The following is a 22257-nucleotide window of genomic DNA, read 5'->3' as shown; positions in this document are numbered from 1 at the left end:
CCGGTGGAGACTCCAGAAAAGGCAGGTCAGCTGTTTCTCCTTATTTCTGGTCTTAATGCTAAACTAACCTGGCTAAACTAATCCCCTGCTGGTTGTAGTTTAATATTTACCATGCAGACATAAGAGTGATACTGACCGTCTCATCTGAATCTTGGCAAGAGTTTTACCTGAGCGGTAGAGTTACCAAAATACCACCAGGCCATGAAACTCTCCCATGACGCCATCAAAAGTATACTGTATTTATTTAACATTGCTCTCTGGACTTTGTAGACACAGATAAAAACAGAATGTAACCATAATGTCTGAACACAGTACGAGTTAGAGGTAGATAGGGTTAGAGCCATGAAATAATGTTATCTGTTGAAAGGCTTTAAAAGCTGCTGCAGATCCACAAAAGACATAATGCAGTTGTTTTTGCAGGCTGAGCAGTGCTTCTGAGGAAACCAAACTAGGAATGTAAAATGTAAAATTGGTGAAATGCTCCTTTAAAGAAACATAAAAGTTAGGTTTGCATATCCACATGTAATCTGAGCTAAATTATGCAAGTCTTTCATATGTTAGCATAGTAGTATTGATCTTATTAGAAATAATAAATAAATTGCATCATTGCGGTAATGGACACTGACTAGCTGACATATGGTTTGTAATATAAACATTCCATACTATATAGCTTCTGTATATGATGTTACCATGAAAATTAAAAATGCACATAGGAGAGGTGCAGTGTGCGTACGTGTTTGCAAACCCACCCTCTGGTTATAAACACTGAAGTTATCGTAGAGCTTGACGATACACTCAGCTTTCCTTTGGAACTTCCTGTAGGAGTCCTCCGTCCACCACTGTTTGAGGTTGCCATGGCGGTCGTACTGGCCCCCTAGGGACATGAACCATTGCATCACTAAGATGAAGGGCAAAAGGGCATGGGTATTAGCATGGAGACACCACAACCTGCAACTTTTCTTCACAGTCCAAAGAGCTGCCCAGCAGGTCATCTTTTTTGCCCCTTTTTGGTAGCTGCAGTAGTCAAACCATTAGGTAATTGTTCTAAAATCCATGGTTGACCTTGGCTGATGTAATCAGTTCATGAGCCAATGGAACAACTTTTCCAACCAACTAAATTTGTCTAATAAAACAGAGGCTGTCTCTCTGGCAAAGAAGCTGGTAGAACATTCAATGCAGCATTGAGAAGGTGGCTGGCAGGAAGTTCACCCCCTCATTAAATTCTTTTACTGTATTTTAAAGGGCAGCACTTTGACTGGAAATGAAAGTCAGAGATTGTGGCTCAAAATAGTCTTTACTGCACAGTTGGACACACAGGAATCCTACAAATGTCATAAAGTTACAGTAATCACCAGGGAACCCTTGCTCTTTCTCTCAGGTAGTCTTGTGTATTGCGATGATGGGGACAAAATGGTGAAAAATGGAGATATGTGTAAGTTGAAATGGATGATGGGTGAAGAAGCTGTCATTCTCACCCCAGTCATCATATCCATGTGTTAGCTCATGACCAATGATAGCTCCTATTCCTCCGTAGTTGAGAGACCTGGCAGCAGAAAAGAGAAATATGGAACATAAGACAGAACTGACACTTTGATAATTTGTACAGGTGCTTTAAAAAGTCTTGAGCTACCTTAACCTAAAACAAATCTAAGAACTATTAAGGGAGAGAATGTTTTGCTTTTAAAAAGTTGGATTCATAGGCAACAATACAACCTCGATCAGCTCAGTACACAGTAACTTGCTGCTACTCTGGTATGACCACTAACTTACTTGTGATTTGATCACTCAGGATTGTTGTTCATACCAAGTCTGAACGGGGTCACCATATAACGTGTTTGTGAGCTTTACAGGTGCTGTGAGGTGGATTTTGTTATCTTAGGAATAAACAGCAATGGGCTGTAGCTAGTTAGCTTTTCAAGAGATGAGGCAGAAAATGAAGTTCAACAAATTTCATAAAATGTCTGGAGCATAATACACACCTTTAGGGGCCTTCATTTAAGGGGAGTTTTTTTTTCTAAAAGTAATAATTAACAATACTTTGCAGTACTTCCTCTTACAAATACACAAATGTGTCTGTACCTTTTGATCTTCTGAGGTATCGCAAATGCTTTGTCTTTCTTCCCCTTGTTTTGTCAATGTGTGCTAATTCTGCTCAGCAAAGCCAGATGGAATACACCTGGGACCTAATTTTGGATCCACGTGGTTGAGACTGGTATTGAATAAAAAGTTAAATGCCATGTTCACACTGATTAGAGAACATCAGAGGTCTGTTTGTCATGCCCATGACCTCCATGCGTCCATCTCCATGCTCCCTGCCTCCAAAGACCTATGGGTTGCTCCACCTCTCCTTGACCGTGGGCCGATCCAAAGTGCTGTCGTTGGCGCTCATGCAGATATAGAGAGCGATGAGAGGGCAGGCTCGGGGCTATTCACATGGCTACGTCTGAAAATGACTTTCTGACAGCTAGTCGATACGCTGCCTCACACTGGGCCAGACTCCCTCGCTGAACTAACTGGCTGATTGAAGCTTCATTATACTCAACGTGATAGTGGAGGTGTGTGTGTCTGTGTGCGTGCTTGTGTGGGCGAGTGTGAGCAGGAGTAGGAGAGTGCGAGTTTATGGGAGGTTAGGGCTACTGCAGTAATAACTTAAAGGGGACAGGTGTACACACACACACACACACACACACACACACACCTTACAAAAATGCTAAATTAATATTGATTAACATGCATGGCAGTGGGTACAGGAAGTAGTGGTGATCACACCGAATGAGGGCACAGAAGTGCTACCTAATGTTGGATACACAAGCTGCTAAATGCAATTAGCTCATATTTGTGTGAAGTGTCTGTGTGTGTGTGTGTGTGCGTTTGTGTGCATGCGTGTGTTTTGTGTTATTTTTTATTTGCTCAGGAGAGTTGGTATGAATGCAGCAGGTTTAGCTACTTGAACTGGATTGTATGCATTAACTTAAAATAATTCTCTGTGGCAGCAGTATGATTCTGTGAATAGCTTTGGTGAACAAAAGGGTGTGATGAGTGGAGAAGAAGTTGTTTACCTGCATATTCCCCAGTGCTGCACTTCATGGTTCTTTCACTGACCATGATCCAAACCACAGAGAGTTGAAGCTTACTTATTTTAAAAGTTTCTCTCATTGGTGTGTTCAAGGAAACTCTGACATACAAATAATTTTGACCGAAAAAAATCTTTTGGCATAATTTGTCTTACAGTGTACATGTTTGTATGTTCATTCTTAAATGCATAATCATGGATAACCTCTTAAAATTGCCTAATGTTGAAAACCTTATTCAAAGTCACATTAGAACTTGACTCTGTCCAGTGGATAACCTGCACTGGCAGCCAGCCATGAAACTGCAGCAGTGGTTATTTACCATTCATTTACATGCCCACATTTAAAAAACAAATGGCCTAGGTTAAAAAATAACAGAATTACCCTTTTCAGTGGATTATCATACTGTACTGAAAAAATACATTGAAGACGGTGGTTAGCTGGAAGGGAAATTAATCTTTTACCTCCATGAGACTGTGAGAAATAGCCAAGAGAAATGTAAATTACATGCAGGTATAAATCATTTATCCTCAGTCAGTTTGTAATTAATGGGTTCAAACATGGGAAACTACATGATCCTCTGAAGTGATTGTCCCATGTGGTAATTACAGCATAATGGTTCATTTAATTTACCTTCATTTCCCCAAAGATCCTGCTGAGCAAGGTGCTTTAAAGATGCCATCATTACACAACCTGACTGAGAGCAAATGGAATGTGACTACAAGGAGAAAATGAGAAGCCCATGTCTCCTGGTGAGGTACATTGAGTTTTCTGTTCTATAAACCAATGAGAGGTTTATATGTGACAGCCTAAAATGTCATGTAACAGTATAGCACCGGAAGAGAGGAGTCATAAACTCAGCAAACTGTCCAAATCAATATGGTAACTTTACTAACATTCACTCACATAAGGTATTTGAGTATTCTGGTCATACCAGACCTTGTAAAGCTGTAGAAGCAAAACCCAAAAGTGTACTAAACTCGGCAAAATTGCATTTTGTGGCTGATGAATTCAACTTTTGATATATTATAGAAATAATCCGAAATAAACGTTATATCTCATTTTAAGAGTTGTATAGATTTCAATCAAATTGTTAGAAATATATGTATACTCTTTGGCAGATGTAGTGGGCCTACACGAAGGATTAGATTGGTTTTCACCATTTTTGTATGACGGTTATATAGTTTGAGTCAAACCTAAATATTAAAGATTTGATCAGTTGCTACACCGTAAAGCTTCATGACTGTTAAAGTGTTTGTTCTTGTTATATACTTATAGCTGATTGTCAAACTTTAATACTTCTCTGGTACATACATACAGAAATATGTGTATAGTATGTAAAGTATTCAAAGCGGTGGCTTGACTTGTCTGGTCAGATTTCTAATTCAAGTTTTTCCCCTTTTAGACCCGTTTATCCAAGCAAACGTTTTGTGGGGCTGCTTGAGTTATGATCACTTTTTACATTTTTGAAATTCTTGTCTCACAATAATTTGATTTGTAAAGATCCTACATTTTACCATAAAAGGGAAAACTTCCTCAGATACCGTATTAAAAAATAAAATTGCTATTGGCCATGATACCTGTCAAACCTTATTAAAAACACAAAAAAGTATCTTTGTAAAATGCACAGCCAAAGAACAAAATGTTTGTTCTCAATGTATAACTAATTTAAAGTTATGAATAGTTTTTCCCAGAACTGCTGGACGGACAGGGAAGCCATGTAAGTTCAGCGAAGTTACTTTTAGAGTCGACCTCTCAGTGACACCTGTTCCATTAGCAGGACCTTGTTCAGTAATTGAGCTCTTGGTGGGTAGTTAAATTGGTTTAATCAGCCATGCTGGGACTCAGAGGCTGGCCAGACTAACGCAGGCTTTAATGGCCTGTTGTTGTGGCTGTGAAGATGTTGTTTCCTCCCTGTGGGCAGCAGCAGCAGCAGCAGCAGGGGAGGGCAGGGACAGGAGGAGGGCGACTTACTGTGGGAACTCAGGGTTGTAGAGAGTGGGCTGAAGGATGCCAGCAGGAAAGACTGGAAAAGAGATGAGGAAACAACATGAGGGAAGTGGAAAGGCTCAGGTACTCCAACAGCTCGTGTGAATATCACACACTTTCAGTGACAGTATACGGGCTCCTTAAGAGGGAACAGACGAGATTGGAAAAGGAAAACACAGTTACCAGATTAGACTGAGTCAGAACGGATCAAACCACTATCTCACAGTCCTGATGAAGCAGCAGCTTTTCAATGTTCAAAAAGTATAAATGCAGAATTAATCATTATTATTAGTATGACATGCAGTTTACAGTATCCTGACGACATAATATTGTACATAAACTGGAAAGCTCCTCCAGCGCTACAGAAAACATGATACGTCTGTTTTCCCTTTTTTTTTTACTGTTGTTATTTAGTCATGAAATATTATCAAGAACTAGAATTACCAACTCACATTTACATGCCTCCTCACAACAGTCAACAAACATGGCCACAATCTCCCCTTCTCTTTTGTAACAAATTTGAAGAAATGTGTTGAGGTGTTCCTTAGATAACATGTTCATGAGGATGGGTCTGACGGACAACCTAAGACAAATATCCTCTGGCTGTCGCACAGAAATTTAACACTTAAAGACATCTTAGGGGCTTGAAGTAACTTTAAGTGAGATCAGTGAGAATTTGTCTGCTGTTTGTTTTTCTCTTAGTTAGTTAGTTAGAAGGATTACGCAAAAAATGTTTACAACATTTTTGTGGAATGGTTGGGGCGTGACCCAAGAACAAATCCCATAAAATGTTGGAGTGAATCTGGATAAACCAGTGAATCCAAGATTTTTTTTTTCACTTTCTTTTACATGGCAAGATCGGGCATTAGTTTGGTCAATGACAAAATATCTGGAGGAACTTTAGAACACTCCCTCCAGCTGCACTTTGTCTAATTAGCAAATGTTAGCATGCGAACGTGTTAAACGATGATGGTTCACATTTTAGATTTTGTAAATCATTATCATGTTAAACATAAAACTGTGGACATTCGAATTTAGTTCAAAGCACACATGAGTAGCATCACACAGACGGTAAAATAACTGATTTAAGGTTTCAAACATTTTGGACAAATCTAATATAGATAATTGACATATTACTTTGTCATGGAAACCGATAGTTGCAATGTTGGTTAACATTTATGAAACATTATGTGACATTTTCTGACTGAAAACCAACTATAAGAGAAATTACACAACTGTCCTTGTCTCTGTATCTTCAAATAAAAGCTGATGCTAGACATAAAAAAAGAAAAAAGAGAGATGGGATTAAGTGACTTAATTAATTTGATTAAAGAAAAAATTGAATACAGAAATGAGCACACTGAGAAAAAAAGAGGTGAGAAGTGAAAAGTTCAGGGTTAAGTGAGAGAAATAATGTGTGTGGTTGAAAAAAAAATGACCCAAGGGGCACTGATGACTGTGTTTGTCTGACTCCTCTTGTCCTCGAGCATCAGCTCGCGAGTGCACCATTGATTTTTCGGTGAGAGATTTAATCCAGCAGGCAGGCTGACACAGACAGCGGGGGAAGCCTGGGAGAAGATGAGGCGAGCAGCGAGGGAGGGGTGACATAGCAAGCCTAGATTTGTTAAAAGTCGGGAAAGTGTCACGGCTTGTTTTTCCTCCAGGGGGGTATTAAGTATGTGAGGTGGAGATCGAAGTAGAAAGTGAGTGATGACGGGGAATATGATATGAGGGAGTGGACGCTGTTCCCTCTAAGCAGCCGTCGTGTTTGACTTGCAGAAAACAGGCGGCAACATGGAGTAATTGTGTGTAACTAATGCGAGGTCCATGTCATGGTGCAGAATGGCAATAGGGGAAAGTGTGTTTGTGTGTGAGTGTGTGTGTAGACAGATGGCAGAGAGAACACAAATATCAGTATGTATAATGAAGACTTGCACTGACCCATTTGGTTCTTGTTAGGGAGGTAGTAGGCATTAAGGGCCTGAGGGGGGAGAAGCCACCTGAGGAGAGAAACAGTGTCAAACAAACAGAGGATTACAAATGGGAACACACACACACACACACACACACACACACACACACACACACACACACACACACACACACACACACACACACAGTGTGACCGTTTGCTTCACTCTGTCTTGTCTCAGTCAGAAAGGAGTCATGTGGTCAAGCAACAGTAAAAGCAGGACTGGCAGCAGCACAGATATCTGGAGTGCACGGCCGCTCACATGTTGACTGTTGGACAGAGATCGGGGGCAGATCAGGTCATCCAGTCTTGAGATGAACAGGACACTCATTGGCATAATGCATTTGCCAGCTCCTTACCCTAACCTTAACCATCATAACTAAATAACCCTGACCTCAACCTAATTGTAACCCTAACCCTAAAGCCAAGTCTTAACACTCAAACAAGCCTTTGAAAAAGTGAGGACCAGCCAAAATGTCCTCTAGGTCTATTGTCAAAATGGTCCTTACAAATATATAAGTACAAGTACAACCACACACACACACACCAATTTACCGACTTGAAAACACACCCCAGATCCTGAACAGAATCCCAAACACCTCTGTCTCTCTCTGTCTAAACTCCCCGGTGAGAAACGCTCAGTGTGTCCGGTCCCACGGCCAGAGTTCCTCCCTCCCTGCATATGAAACTGCGGACAGTTCCTTTATGGTAATCCACTTAAAGCCAGACTAATCGATTGGCATAAAATCCCCCAAATGACTAACTCTGAAAGTGTGCGATGCCCTTGTTCTGGGAGCGAAAGAGTGATGGCTGTGTGTGGACTGCAGAGAGATGGAGAGGAGACAAACACAGGGAAGAGGAGGAGGAGTGATACTTTATTTTTTTCCCTGCGTCAGGACAGAGTGAATGATGAAGGGTTCACTTTTTGGTGATATAGAGGGAGTATGTGATTTAACTCTTCAGGGCACTGAGTGTGGGCTAATGATACAGTTGTTTTGAGCACCTTGGAATACTAATGCGACTTTATTGTGTTGTCATAGCGGAGAGGCACTCAATCCAACCGTACAGGGCTCTATTTTGAAAAAGAGAGCGGCATGTCCCACAGCACTTTTCTGCTGCCTGGCTGCGAAAGATAAGTAAATCAAATGGATTTTCTCCTGCTGTGTGTATGTCAATATGGTATCTGTTGGTTTAATTTAGAGGCACATCAACAAATGTGTCAAACTACAAAGGGATTCACAGGGACACATGTTAGGCATGTCAGACATATTAGCGAGACCCACTCACAGTGGCGTAACTGCAGCAGCGTCCGGTGTGAGCCTCAGCTGCGTGAGCTCAGAATACATTTCAGATATATTAACCTTCTTTAATTGCTTTGCCCTGCGTGTCAGTGAGTGGTGATGGCTGCCTAGTGTCACTTGTGTAACGCGAGGAGAGGACTCACGCGTTCTTGTCCACCTCTTCGTGGATCTTCTTGACCGACAGCTTAATGTTGAACTTGATGCTGTTGAGGATGTTCTTGAAGTAGGTCTTCTCATCCACGACAAACTGCAAAACCACAGACACGAGGTCAGTGTGAAGACCTTCACTGTATGCAGTACAGGAATCGTTAGACATTTTGGGAAGTGCACTGTTCATCGCTTTCTGTCAGATAGTTCCAGTAGCTGATTATTTGACATTTGGGGGAAACAGCGAGCCTGGCTTTGATCGATATTGACAAATTCGCCCTCTTGAGCTCTCACTTAACAAATTATACTTCAATCGTTTAATCCGTATAAAACAAAAATATCAATATAACTATTTGCTTTGTGATGTGCCAGAATATTATGTCTTTCACACTTCTTGAAACAATCCAGAGTTCAGGATGGTCCTGGTTTCTGATAAGGTTTTATTACCACTGGACAGAGACAGGTTTGCTGTTTTTTGTCTTCAGGGCTAAATTAATCAAACTGGTTTCCGGCCCGAGTTTCACATTTTACTGTCTAGTTCCATGCCTGTTGTAAACATGCTGTTGGAATGGCCTGTTGGTTTGGCCTGTGGTTGTGCTGGTTGCAGCTTTCTGAAACTGTAAAAGTGACTTATGATTAGCTGGATTCAGTTTTTTGCTCTGATTTTAAAATCAATATTGTTCATGAAATGAAACAGAATTTGCTTTATTGCTGTTCACTTTTGGGGGTTTATATATAAGTTTAAATGATTTACCGAACTGTGCATAATCTTCAGACGCAGGTTCACATCTTTTTAAAATAAAAGCTCTGCAATTCAGCTCGATATAAAGCATTGCTGCTACAACACGAACATGTGCTTTTACTTTGAAGACTATTGATAAAAAGGAAGTGATTCTATGAATTTTGCTGCCGCGGGATCAGCAGCCGTGAATGTCTGTTTCAATCTCATATGGTAAAAAAACTCTAACTCACACTGACTGCACTGTTTGCCTTTTTATTCAACCTTTATTCATATTGAACATAACATGTGTCCAAATTGCACCAAATTCAACAATGCACCCTCTAGAGCCATAAACAATACATGTGGGAAGTGTGAAACAGATAAGATTCACGGTTCTTGAGTTATGCCTTCCACATACATACACAGACAGAGATTTGTGGACTTAGTATGTAGATGGACATGAGAGTCACTCTTTTAATTTAAGTCTTGGTAAGAAAGCCAGTAAACATATTTCTTTAATTGGATGTTTTTGGTTAGTGCGAGCTGAACCTTTAAGTCAGCAGCTAATCAGCTCGAAACAGTGATAATCTGCGGTGAATGTGGCAGAATTTATTCATGACTTAATTCCCCCTGTTCTGATGCTGGTGCCTAGCGTTAAAATGTACTTGCAGTCGTGTACTGTACACAGATTGAGGACCATTTCTGTTCACATGCCAGAGGAATTTAATGTTACTTGCTTTGGAAGCATCTCTATCCTTTAAACTGACAGTAAACACAAAATCTCTCTTGTTTGTTTTTTTTGCTTGTTTAGGCTCACAGGGCCAGATCTGCCTCTGAGTGTTTGAGAAGAAAATACACACATAAACACTCACTGACGTGACTGTGGCAGCATGGAGACCGACCATAGTCTCTGACAGAATGTCCACAACCGCCTCCCTACCTCGAGTCTGCACTTTTAACATAAAACCAAAAACACTGGCAGAGCAACAGCTTACTTATAAATAAAGTTGTTATTAAAGGAATGGTTTGGCCTGGCAGACTAAAACTATATTTCAGACTGAGGAATTTGACTCGATTCCAGACTCCCCTGTTTATGCAACCCAGCAGACAACTCATTTTGTAGGCTAACCCTATGTACTGATGGAAAAGGCCCCAGAGCAGTTATACATTTGGTCACGATGTTGATCTGGGAGCAGTTATCTAGTTTTCAAAATACAATGAAAAGCATCAGAATGGTGAAGGATACCCTGCATGTTCACTGTATATAGCCCATTCAGGCCATGCTAACTTTTCTATGTTGTAATAAAACCATTTCATAAAGACATCATCAAGACGTCATTTATACCATATGATGATGAATGATTAGTTCATCCCAAAAAGGTGTCGACCCTTTCTCTAAGCATATTGATTATTAATGTTAATTCAGTAGTATATTGTATGATGTCATTTTCTGCTTATGTCATGAAGACTTCACTCCTACATCATAATCCTAGCTGATTTTTCGATCTATATAAGCTTCCGTGAAAAATATGATGTCTACAACGTCACTTTAAATATGACAATATATGATCCATCCATCATCATTTTTGGATGAATTGCTTAATATTGTCTTCCTATGATTTCTTTGGTAAAATTCTTTTCAGATCATACTTTTCTTACCTTGACCTTTGACCGATTACTTCCACAAGTCAATCATCTACAGATACACTCCCATATAATATTATCTCCAGGCTTGGTGAAATTCTGTCGATGCATTTTTGAGTTATTTTGTACAAATACACACACACACACACACACACACACACACACACACACACACACACACACACACACACACACACACACACACAGAGGAGAAATAAATACTCTGCTTCATGGCTATGCTGACACATGGGGTACAAATTTGGAGACTGACCCAGTAACCTGTCTAAATACTGAGTTTTCAATGTTTGCTATTAGCTTGTGTTTTTGTATGACCTGTTCCCTTCACTCAAGTACTTCAAAACTACATCTTGGTAAATGTACTTAATCACTACCCACCACTGATGTTAACCAGTTTCACTGTACACTGTGACTTGTTGTCTGGACGACTTTGTTCAGAGTATATAGTTGCAGTTTCATGTTTGAATCACCTCCCCTCTTTCAGCACAGCCTTCATGATGAACTTGATTGGTTTTGAGTTCTTGGGTTCACACTTTTATTCTCTCCACCCACAATTAAGCAAATCCTCATCCCAGTTGTCCGCAGATGTAAAGTATATACTTATCTTTTATTTATGCAGCTGTCCCCACAGGCTCTCCATCAACACACTCCTGATTGCACATTTTCTTTGCCAGCTGAGCTGCTCCCAGGTTTTACATGTGCTACCTCGTTAGATCTACATACTTAAATCATGTGATTTATATGAACACTCTCATCAGTGCGTGTTTATATACTTCTGTGCATGATGTATTTTTGCTCGATCTGAATACAATCACCCAGGCTGCACTGTAATGGCTGCTGGAAAGTGATTCTAGAGAGGGGGAGGGGTTGCTGGGAAATGGGATTAACAGTGAGGGTGGGTACTTGTGCATGGTGAAGATGGCTGGACAGTTTGTGACTCACCGCATATTCCTGATCTATGAGCTCAGGTTTGAGCAGGAAGTCTGGGTACCCGGTCATCACCATCATGTGCTTCAGCTGCGAGGGGGAGGAAGAGAGGATGATGAAGAGATGGAGAAGTAGAGGAGGAAGAACTGGTCCGAAATCACGTAACATCCATTTGCAATAACTAACAACCACTCATGCACACTCGTTTAGGGACCAAGGTACACAACTATCCTTCCACACACACACACACACACACACACACACACACACACACACACACACACACACACACACACACACACACACTAATCAAGCAAACCCAAAGTAATAGGATTACAGGGAAGCTCTTTATATTCAGCATGGCCCTCTAAAAGGATTATAACTCCAGATTGTAAAAGTATTAGAAGGGATATCTTGCAGTGCAGACCCTAAAGCAGCACCAGAGAGAGATCCGGATTAGGAGATCCTCACTTCTCAATGTCAAGCCCTTGATGTATTCTATCACACACTTCCATCTAACCAAGCAATCAATCAAAGCCCTGGAAAGAAAAGAACTGCAAAGAAATAATTAAATCCTTTTCAAATACTAATCGGATCTGGCAGGGAGCTGTGTCTGCGATGCAGAAGCTGACTTAGGCTCCGAACCTTTGCTCTGGCAGCCTCCTTGGTGGCCTCATCCATCCAGTCCAGCTCTTGCAGACGGAGGTCCAGGGAGTGTTTTATGTCCTCCACCAGCTCCTGTACCTGGGGGGAGATCACATCATATTGGAAGAAGTGTCAAAATCCTTAAAACATATTACAACTTACGTGGATCTCCATAAACACATTTTCTGCCAATGTTATGACAGTATGGAATGTTTCACAAGAGAAATCTTCTGGAGTTTTAGTTATTTTTTTAATATAAACCTTGGTGCCCCTGTTCAGTGTTTGAATCTCAAAGGAGACGTATTAGGCTGTTATTCAGGTTAATTTGTGTTATTAATTAAAAAGGTTTCAAAGGCTCTAAGGACGCGGTCTACCCGGCCCAAGAAGGAGGCAGCCTTTGTAGACAGAGGATTTCCATTATCGGTGTCACAAGCGCGTTCTACTCCTATTTGTGTGGCCTAGGCATGCAAATATTGGGCGGAGATAATGGAGGTAACTGAATGATGCAGACTACTGACTAGACGTTTCCCCTGCTTCAGGGAGCAATGTTTTCTGGGGGGAGGAGCTCCCCTTTCCACTGATTAAAGTTTTTTCTAATTTTTTTTTTACTTTCCAGACCTTTTACATACACAAAAAAAACTATACACTAACTAGAGGAAGGGGAAAAACTGAAAACGTATCATATTTGTCCTTTAATTAAATACCCAATATTTTTTATTTAAAATGTGCTTTATGCAAGTTTCCTCTGCCTCCAATTGTGGTTTCTTGCTGGGAGCAGGTGGTAGTGATGATCACTTGCCAAGAGTGCTTTTCTGTGTACCATTGCTTGTGCTAATATGACTGGTTAATAAGACTTAGAAGGTAGAGTGGTTCGTCCACGAATCAGATGTGCGATGGTTCAATCCCCAGGACCTCCAGTCTGCATTCCAAAGTGTCCTTGGGCAAGATACTGAGCCCCAAAGTGCCCCTGACGCCCATGCAGACATTGTGCAGAATGGTGTGTGTTAGAGAAAGAGTGTAAAATGTGTGTAAAGGTGTTGTATGAATGTGTGTAAATGGGTGACTTGTACTGTTAAGTGCTTTGATTTGTAGATAAGACTGAAAAAGCTCTTTATAAATACAGTCCATCTACCATAAAAAGATTAATCTAAATTTCTACTAAATCAGAGAGTTACAATGCTGAATTTGATCCACCTTTGTCGTCCCATTAAGCTGCGGTTCTTGAAGTCAGTTGTGTGTAATGCTAATTCCAGTCTAGTTACCACTGACCCTATGTGCAGCTCACACAGGCCACAAACCACAAGTCAAAGTGTTCCGCCATCACTGGATTTATTTATGTGATTGACATTTTTTTTTAAATAACATGGGACTCTGTGCTGTTTTCCAGCTGAGCACCAACACAAGTAAGAGTAACTGAAATGGGTCAACTAGGATTTGCAGTCCACAAAGCATGCAAGCTGCAAAATGTCTGCATGTAGCATGATAACCACTGCATATTGTAAGACATGATTAACTCAGGCCTTTACACACCAGGGGTGTGAAAAATAAACAAGAAAATGTGACATACTTGCCTTTGAATATTCCACATTTCAAAATTCTTCATACCGGCACTGATACGAATTTGCAAAACTTGCAAAATGTTTTCATTAAAAAGTTTTAGAAGATTTGGTACAGCTCATTCCCCAGAAAAAAATGATGATTCAATATCATTCAGTGATGATGATCTTGTCCTCGTCCTTCTCAGTCAACAAAAAGATGAGATTTTTTATTTCAAAGTCTGAAATTCTCCCGTAGTGAGTTAGCTCTGGATCCTTCCTCCTGATCGGTCCAGACCTGAGGCGCTGCACCTCTCTCCATGTATGTGTGTGAAGAGCTGTGTTAGACCAAACTTAACCTGTGGGTCTCTGATAACCTGGTGCTTTAGCATAAAGTCAGAATTACTTTTGGATTGTTTCATTTTTCAGTCTGTTCTACTTTCAGTTTTAATTTCATCCTTCCTTTGTAAATCTTGCCAAAAGCTTTGAAGTGTAGAGCTGCTATTTTTGGCCTCACCCATTTTTCTCCTGTTTTGGGTGTTAGGAAGTTTAGTATTATAACTGTTTTTTGTGGTTCATTCAGAAGTGTGGTGTTGTTTCTAAATGGGGTTATTTTGTTTGTTGTTTTGGCCTGGGCTCTCCCCAAAGTTAAACTGACTTCAAGAGCCACAGCTCTTGAAGTCAGTTGTGTGTGATGCTAATTCCAGTCTGTCTTGTGTAGTACCAGTCACAATGTAAATGAATCACCTTCAATTAAACCAGGCTTGGTGATATTGTCTCATATCTGTCCTGTCAATTCTTTTCAAAATTCCAGTATATTCAATACAGTGCCATAAAATGACTTCTAGTCATCTCTAAGGTTAAATTAAAAGAGTCCATGGATTTAGCAGTGCACACATATAAACAGTGGTAGGATGTAACAAAGTACATTTACTTCGTTTACTGTTCTTAAGTACATTTTTCATGTATTTGTTCTTAACTTCAGTAGATTTATTTCCCGGTCTTTTTACTTACTTCACAACATATACTGTATCAGCAAATATATTTACTTTCTACTCAACTGCATTTTAACTGCAATGTATTGTGTAACATGTTCATATTGTTTTCAATATTTTTTTATATAATCAATAACGAGAGGGGAATTGGTCCACTGAACCAATCAGAGTGGGCAGGTAACATTAAACCCTGCTCACTTGTGAAGACTCAGTTGCAATGACATAGTAGACTGTTGCATTAGGCAATAGACTCAGCAAGTACTTACTTTTACTCAAGTGGAAAAGTTAGTGTGTTACTTTTGTGGAGTACTTGCTCCATCACCGCCTATAACATTGACGCACTCATGGTAGATATATATTTTTTAAGGATAAAGATCAAAATCATCTTTTTTATTCAAACCCTGCCACTGCACTGGAGGCAGTTTGGGTGGAGATTGTGTGTGTGTGTGTGTGTGTGTGTGTGTGTGTGTGTGTGTGTGTGTGTGTGTGTGTGTGTTATGCTTGTAGCAGCTAATGTTGTATAGAGCCACTAGTCTCAAGCAGAGATGCAGAACAGACTCCAGAGGTCTGATAAACTCACTTCTTTCCACGTCCACACCTCCAGATTTGATACCTTTTCAAACGTAATCTCCAGACCGAGCTGATATTGACTCAAGTCACGTCAGTTGTGGAAGTTTATCGTACAGCACAGCTGCCTCTCAAGGCACAAACAGGCTTGATGTGTAAAGCTGATGGAGTTGCCCTTTAAATAACCAGAAGCTGCTTAGGTCTATCTACATCGATTCTTTGGGCATTTGTTTGTGTCACATGCAGTTTTAGGCTCAGTGTCCCTGGTAATCATGTGTACATTGTATAATTCCACAGGATTCACATCAAAACCCACCTTTATGTAGCATGGCACAATGTAAGGGTGTAAGGGTTGAGGTGTTGGATGGGTGTTAGTATCTGACTTTTGTGTTGGAGAGCAGAGTTCATGTCCTGTCAATGACAGCAACCTTTTCAGATTCTCTATCTTCTCTTAACCATGCTCTAGATGCCACATACAGATAATGTGTCCGAAAGAATTTAAAATGTTTTGGCACTAAACATAATTAAATTATTAAATAACTTGTCTTTTCTCGTGATACGAACGAAGAACTTCTTCTGTCCAAACCTCAAATAATCTTTAAAATAATTCTACTGGTGCTTTCTAAAACCCACCGTAAGCAGAAATTCTACTCCTGAATGGCACCGGGACATGTTGTGTCCCTCGACAATATATCCACATTGGCGATTCAGAGTAACAACAAAGCTTGTCTTTCCCACTCTGTCTCCTGTCAGCCTCTCAGCTCCTGACGCTCATTAATTCCAGGTCATGCTGAGGCAAGCAGCATCAGTGAGTCAGTCAAGGCTACACACATCGCCACTGGCCTCAGGTCTGGTACCTCTGGTGTTGATAATGAGGTCTCCAACCTGTGTGGACATGCCAGAACTGTACACACCCATGTCTGTGAGCAATGTAAAATGATCGATGAGGACAGGGACAACAGCAGAAAATGCAGCAAGTGTGAGATTTTCTATCCTGCAGACACTCTAAAGGACCAGTAGTGTGATGTTTAGGTACTTATGGATTTATTCATTTTATTAGGTTAAAAACTCTAATGGAGGCTTGACCCTAAAAAAACACCCTCTCTTCCATTCTTTTCTTCATCAGACAGGAGCCACTGGCTTGAAGCGTCTTTGAAATTTACACTTTGTATCTCATTAGAATCTTAAATAGAACATTGGGAGCTTGCAAACTTTAATTTCAATTAAGGTACAGTACATAGAAAGTAATTAGTGGACACATCCACTTGTGTCAGACTTGCTTTAAAAGTCCTGAGCTTTGGCAGAGATTTGAAAGTTTGCAAGAGGAGAAGAAAAGGCAGCTCAAAGTAAGAGAGCGTGCACGGGTGGACAGTCAGAGTATAAGAAGAAGAAGAAGGAGGAGGTGGAAAGGCGATGATGGAGGGCTTAGAGAAAGAGTCTGGGGTTACAGAGGTCAGAAATCCCATTGGGACCCACATCCCCATGTCCTAGAATTGACACCAGACTAGATAAGAATACATATAGGGGAGGATTGAGGTGAAAGAGAAGGCGACCAAATGGCAGAAGTGGGGATTAGAAAAGACTGACCTCAGTGTAGAGCAAATCAGAAACCAAAGGAAGCAGCTAGTGAGAGGTACAGAGACTAAGGAGATAGCTGTGATTGATCAAAATGAAATCCCTCAAAGTCATCTAGACATGTCAAAACCGACCAGGGGAACCCCCCCCACATTGTCTCTGTGGAGCTACAGAAAAGAAAAATATGAAAAACTGTCACAGCCCTTAAGTGTCAGATTTGATGAAACTACTCTAACAATGGTAAAATATTGTTATAATTCAGCAATAAGTGCAGTCACAAAAATTGAATTCCAGGTCAGTTATGTGGGTTTTCCTCTGGCTGCCTTTGAACATTGGGTAGTTTGACATTAGTGAGATTCCTCTCCAAGTCCTTTTTTTGGAACCAATTGGGACTGCAGACAAATTGCTCATTAATGCACACATCTTAGTCTAAGTAGTGCTGGAAACACATTCATTAAAAATAAATGATACAGTTGCAGCTTGACACAGGGTTCAATCTCCAAACTGGCTCTTAAAAATCGGAAACGTCTGAATTATCTCCCCCAATACAACTTCCGAAATGTTGTGTGCTGTGTGAGGCCAGACCCAGCGTGTGGCTGGTTCTTAAACTGTGTAGTCAACAAGACAATGGTTGGCAAAACATGTTGTCACATCCCCAGGAAGCCACTTTATTTGCATCATTTGAGCGAATGGAGTCCCATGCAATTAAAGCACTGCTTGCCAGAGTGTGACAAAGTACTGGGTTGGATTTGGGCAGCTTCCTTCTATTAGCTATCAGACTGAATGTGCTGGTTTTGGTTTACTTATTTCCAGATGGAATGACATTTATGTTGTCCTCTCTGGGCACCAACCAACCATACCCATGTACTGCAGGTAGATAGACAATGCCCAGGGAGAGGAATGAGAGAGAACATTAATGTTATCTCACTTTCATATTACATATTAAATGCATATGGTATGCAACTACTATAAAGTCAGTTTTGTAGTGCACTGGTTTTGAAGTTTCAGAGAAAGTTAATTAATATCAGGAAATAATGTTTTCACTGTCCGGACAGTAAAATAAAACCAAGCATCGAAGCAAAACTGTGACTTTTGAGTCACACTTACACCTAAAATATATAGAAAAATAAAAGCTGAATACAAAATTTAAAAAGCTTGATTGATTACTCTCTATATATCTAAATCATCAAGTGAAAATGAACAAATTAGGGACAAAATGGAAGCCATCACAATCCAGCCATCTACAGTCCCAACATCCATCCATCCATCCATCCATCCATCCATCCATCCATCCATCCATCCATCCATCCATCCATCCATCCATCCATCCATCCACCTTAGCCTTGCTCTGTGAGGAGAAGTGCTGGTGGACGAACAGGGCTCCCAGAGCCATGCCAAAGTGTTTGTTGGCCTGGGTGAGGCAGAGCCGGCCCAGCTCCAGCTGCTGCTCTGTGCCGTCAATCTCCCGAGAAAACTCGTGGATGATGCTGCGGAAGGCGGTGGACAGGTGTTCGCTCAGCGCTACCACAATGCGCCACAGCATGTAGTTATGGAGAACCCTAAGACAGATGACATGAGAAGGACGGGTCAGTTACATTTTCATAGATTTGGTTTGGATTTAATCTACCATTGAAACACGGTAACAGCTCTGCAAACACCATATGAGAGACAGATGTTTTGGGATGAATAGTGGAGGGACGGAACATGGGCCAAGGAAGAATTCATACACTTTTGATGGGGATCCAGAGAAAGGGGCAGATTCTGGATTTTTTCCGAACATTGTTTGAAAGAATTTTTTTTTACATTTTCACCAATTTGCCCAGGAATCATTCAGGGATCTTGATGAAAAACATCAGGCACAGTTAAGAGGATTGATATCTAGTGTCAAATTTGGTGCTGTTTGATTGATTTTAAGGGGACTGTTGGGCCTTGGTGGAGATATGCGCTCTACTTCTTTAATGTACGTCTATAGGACTAAGGACAGACTTGAGTCTTTGTAAAGGGACGTCTGCGGAGTCAAACTGTAATCTTCCTCATGGCCCAGTTTCTGTTTTTACATTTGCCCTCCGAGCCAGAAAAGTTAGAGGGAAAACAAGAGGGGGACAGTGATCGAGAGCGAGCGGTGAGGAGTCAAGAGGGTCTAACAGTTAAAGCACAACCAGAGTGACACTCAGCAGAGGGGCAGCAGAGGGGTGAGGAAAGTGTCGAGTGGGAGGCGAGAGAATGGATCATTCATTAATGTATTCAAGCTGTGTCTCCCCGAACTCCCCCAGACGATAGAGTTAGAGAGCTGCTGTGTCCTCATGCCCCCACTGGGCGCACACATCTCATCTGCCCTGCGGAGACAAATGCCCCCCTCTATCACCCCTACTGGGAGATCACCATGCGAACCTCGAGGCATGTTGTTGTTTTCCACTGTTTTTTTCTTTTTTTGATGCAACCACAGATATTAAATCAAAAGCGCCTTGGCGACAGCACCCTGAGGTCCCCGCCAACAAAGCACTTGTGAAGTGAATTTAATTGACGGGAAAAGTGAAAGGAAAGCAGGAGGTGGAGTGAGGGGAGGGCAAATAAATGAACGAGAGCCTCAGGTGGTGTCCTTGATCATCAGCCACCATCAGCTAATCAACATGTGTTACATGTGTGGCTGCTACGCGCGATTAGCTGCTTGGTGTGACTTTGTCATCACCTGTTTGCTGCAGATTGTGTGTCTGCCCAAAAGAGAAAATACATGTATGGAAGTCATCTATATGGAAATGGTAAAACCTACAGTTCTCCTCCTGATGTGTGGGAGCGATGGGGAGAGGAGCGAGGTTTTACTCGAGGCATCTATGAAGAAAAGCGATGACAGTAATCTCTCAGAGTAAAGGGGGATAATCCACAATGAGCTGTGTGCTTACTAAGAAACAAACACACAACGCTAATTAAATTTGCACCAGTGGTTTGCTTTCTTTTCATGGCTGCACAGTTTGAGTGTAGTAGCCGATTATATGCGGCAGTCTTCACCGGAAAGCAGGACAACGGTCATTTCAAACACTTGAAACAACATATGTTTATTCTTTCCTGACAGTAAACGCTTTTATGTTCTTATGTAAATGGACCATTAAAATACAAAAGTAATGTGATGCTGTTACATCCATAACAAGTCGTAGACATCATTTAAAATCCAGCCCTCAAATCATTGTTACACTGAGTCAGAACACTGATGAGACTGCTGCTCTGGTGATCTGAAAACGATGCACGTATTCTGACTTGTTAAACTACTTGTATATCAGACTGTTAGTAAAACACTAGAAATCACAAGGTTAATAAAAAATATATTTTCATCACCTGACAAATTTACAGCTAAGGTCAAGCTGTAGCAGTTTGACTTCCTATTGTAGTACCAACCTCTAATTACCAGGTTTTGGCAGTGATGCATTGTTTGATGGATGGTTGATGTCAATTTTGTCCTCAAGTGTTCAGGGAGAGAGACCGGACAGAGATGTCTCAGGCTGGTGTGGGGGCTAGAAATCTCTAAAAAAATTTATATATTAAAAATCAGCAGATGTTTGCTCAGAATTTGAGGGTGTGTTGAATACATAAACTGCGTCACAATTCAGGAGCCGCATCTTCAGAGGCTGCAATTGAAGACTGGGTCACAGCAGTGCGAATAGACAGTTCCATTTCAACAGCTACTTCAAATGCAGCTAACAAATGTGTCCTTCCATTCCCAAGCAATAAAGGATCCAATAGGTGAATCCTGGTCCAACCTCTCCCGCCTTATATCGGTTCGAACTTTGCTGTCTATGCTGCCTTCAAGGAGGTGGTCTTCGTGGGCTGGGTAGACCGCATCCTCAGAGGGATGCAGCCCTGAATTGAGACAGAGCTTTTTGACTGTATATAAAGATGGATGACGTGTCCTCACTTGCTCCCACTATCCAGAAATGAAGCTACAATATCCCAAATATAAGTCTGCACATTAGCAATCAGGGATGGAGCTTGGGTAGCGAGGTCCTGGGGATACAAGGGCTCCACCAATTGTCAGTCTCAGTTGTCAATCATGACGTTTCACTCTAATTTATATACCATCAAATAACTAATTAAAACCAAACTCACTGTAGAAATTAACACTTGAACAAACATCAGTGTGATAAGAACTACCTCAAATGACAGAAACCATCTTGGAGATAAAATTATTTAACGTACGACTTTTTAGTTGGTCCACGTCTAATCCACTAACATGGAGGAGGCAAGATTTATGACCTCTTGTGCAGCCAGCCACCAGGTGGTGATTGAAATAGTTTGGCTTCACTTTTAGGGGAAGCTGTCATGTTGTCCTACTTTTTACAGTCCATTGTTGAATACAAGAGATGTCAGGAGTCATTAGAAGACCTTTCAATGAAGCTGTGCTGAGTGACAAAATTAATAAAACAAGTTTTTCCTGACTCTTGTTGAAGGTTAAGGACAGACGATGTCACACCTTGTTAAGCCCTATGAGACAAATTGTGATTTGTGAATATGGGCTATACAATATGGGCTATACAAATAAAATGTTATTGATTGCTTGATATACTATATAACTAATTGATGAGTAATTAGTAAAGCAATTTTTATTTGTATTACTGTTTTGACATGGGAAACTCAAAGACATTTTCAACAATCATTCATAGCAGCAAACTTCCTTCTAAACATCCCATGTTTTGCATTACATGGTGATTGGAATGAGTCACAAAATATATAAAATGTCATCAATTTATCATTAGCCCCCTAGAAACTCCCCTACAAGGTCACATCACCCCACTCTTCCCTGCGTGTCATGTGTTAGTGTGCTTTGCACAGTCATGGAGTCACAGCTGAGCTACACGAAAGCAGAGGGCCTGTACAGATCAGGAAGTAGGTTTAATCACTCGAGGACTAAGTGAAGGCTCATTAGGTGAATCTTTTTTAATGTGGAGAATAGGGAGATGAAAAGATACTGCCCATGTGCACTGCATCAACACATTAGCACAGGCAATGACCCTGTAGGTAATAGAGAGGGGAGAACCTCCTCTGGTCCAAACTTCACTTCTGGATATGCAGACAGCAGAGATATAATAATTTTACATGTAAAATAATAAGATGAAAGTGTAGTAATGAGACATAAAAAGAAAAAAAAGGTTATAAAATAC

At 40.8% G+C, this 22257-nt stretch overlaps 1 protein-coding gene across 4 annotated transcripts in view; it reads right to left on the bottom strand.

Annotated features, from left to right (window-relative positions):
* LOC118106433 (endothelin-converting enzyme-like 1) overlaps positions 1-22257 on the bottom strand; it is a 48742-nt gene that overhangs the window by 4456 nt on the left and 22029 nt on the right. For 3 of the 4 annotated variants that reach the window (XM_035154974.2, XM_035154972.2, XM_035154973.2), the window contains 8 exons: positions 18444-18666; positions 12436-12534; positions 11806-11880; positions 8477-8580; positions 7002-7060; positions 5046-5097; positions 1476-1543; positions 750-898 (listed from right to left, as the gene is read on the bottom strand). In XM_035154974.2, the coding sequence (XP_035010865.1) occupies positions 750-898; positions 1476-1543; positions 5046-5097; positions 7002-7060; positions 8477-8580; positions 11806-11880; positions 12436-12534; positions 18444-18666 (829 nt within the window). The remainder of the gene's footprint in view (positions 1-749; positions 899-1475; positions 1544-5045; positions 5098-7001; positions 7061-8476; positions 8581-11805; positions 11881-12435; positions 12535-18443; positions 18667-22257) is intronic. The other variant, XM_035154975.2, reaches the window with a different exon arrangement.

This window comes from Hippoglossus stenolepis, chromosome 4 (genome assembly GCF_022539355.2).
Source record: "Hippoglossus stenolepis isolate QCI-W04-F060 chromosome 4, HSTE1.2, whole genome shotgun sequence".
NCBI lineage: Eukaryota > Metazoa > Chordata > Actinopteri > Pleuronectiformes > Pleuronectidae > Hippoglossus > Hippoglossus stenolepis.
Note: the sequence above shows the minus strand (reverse complement) of the source record. Positions and strands in the feature narration are given on the sequence as shown.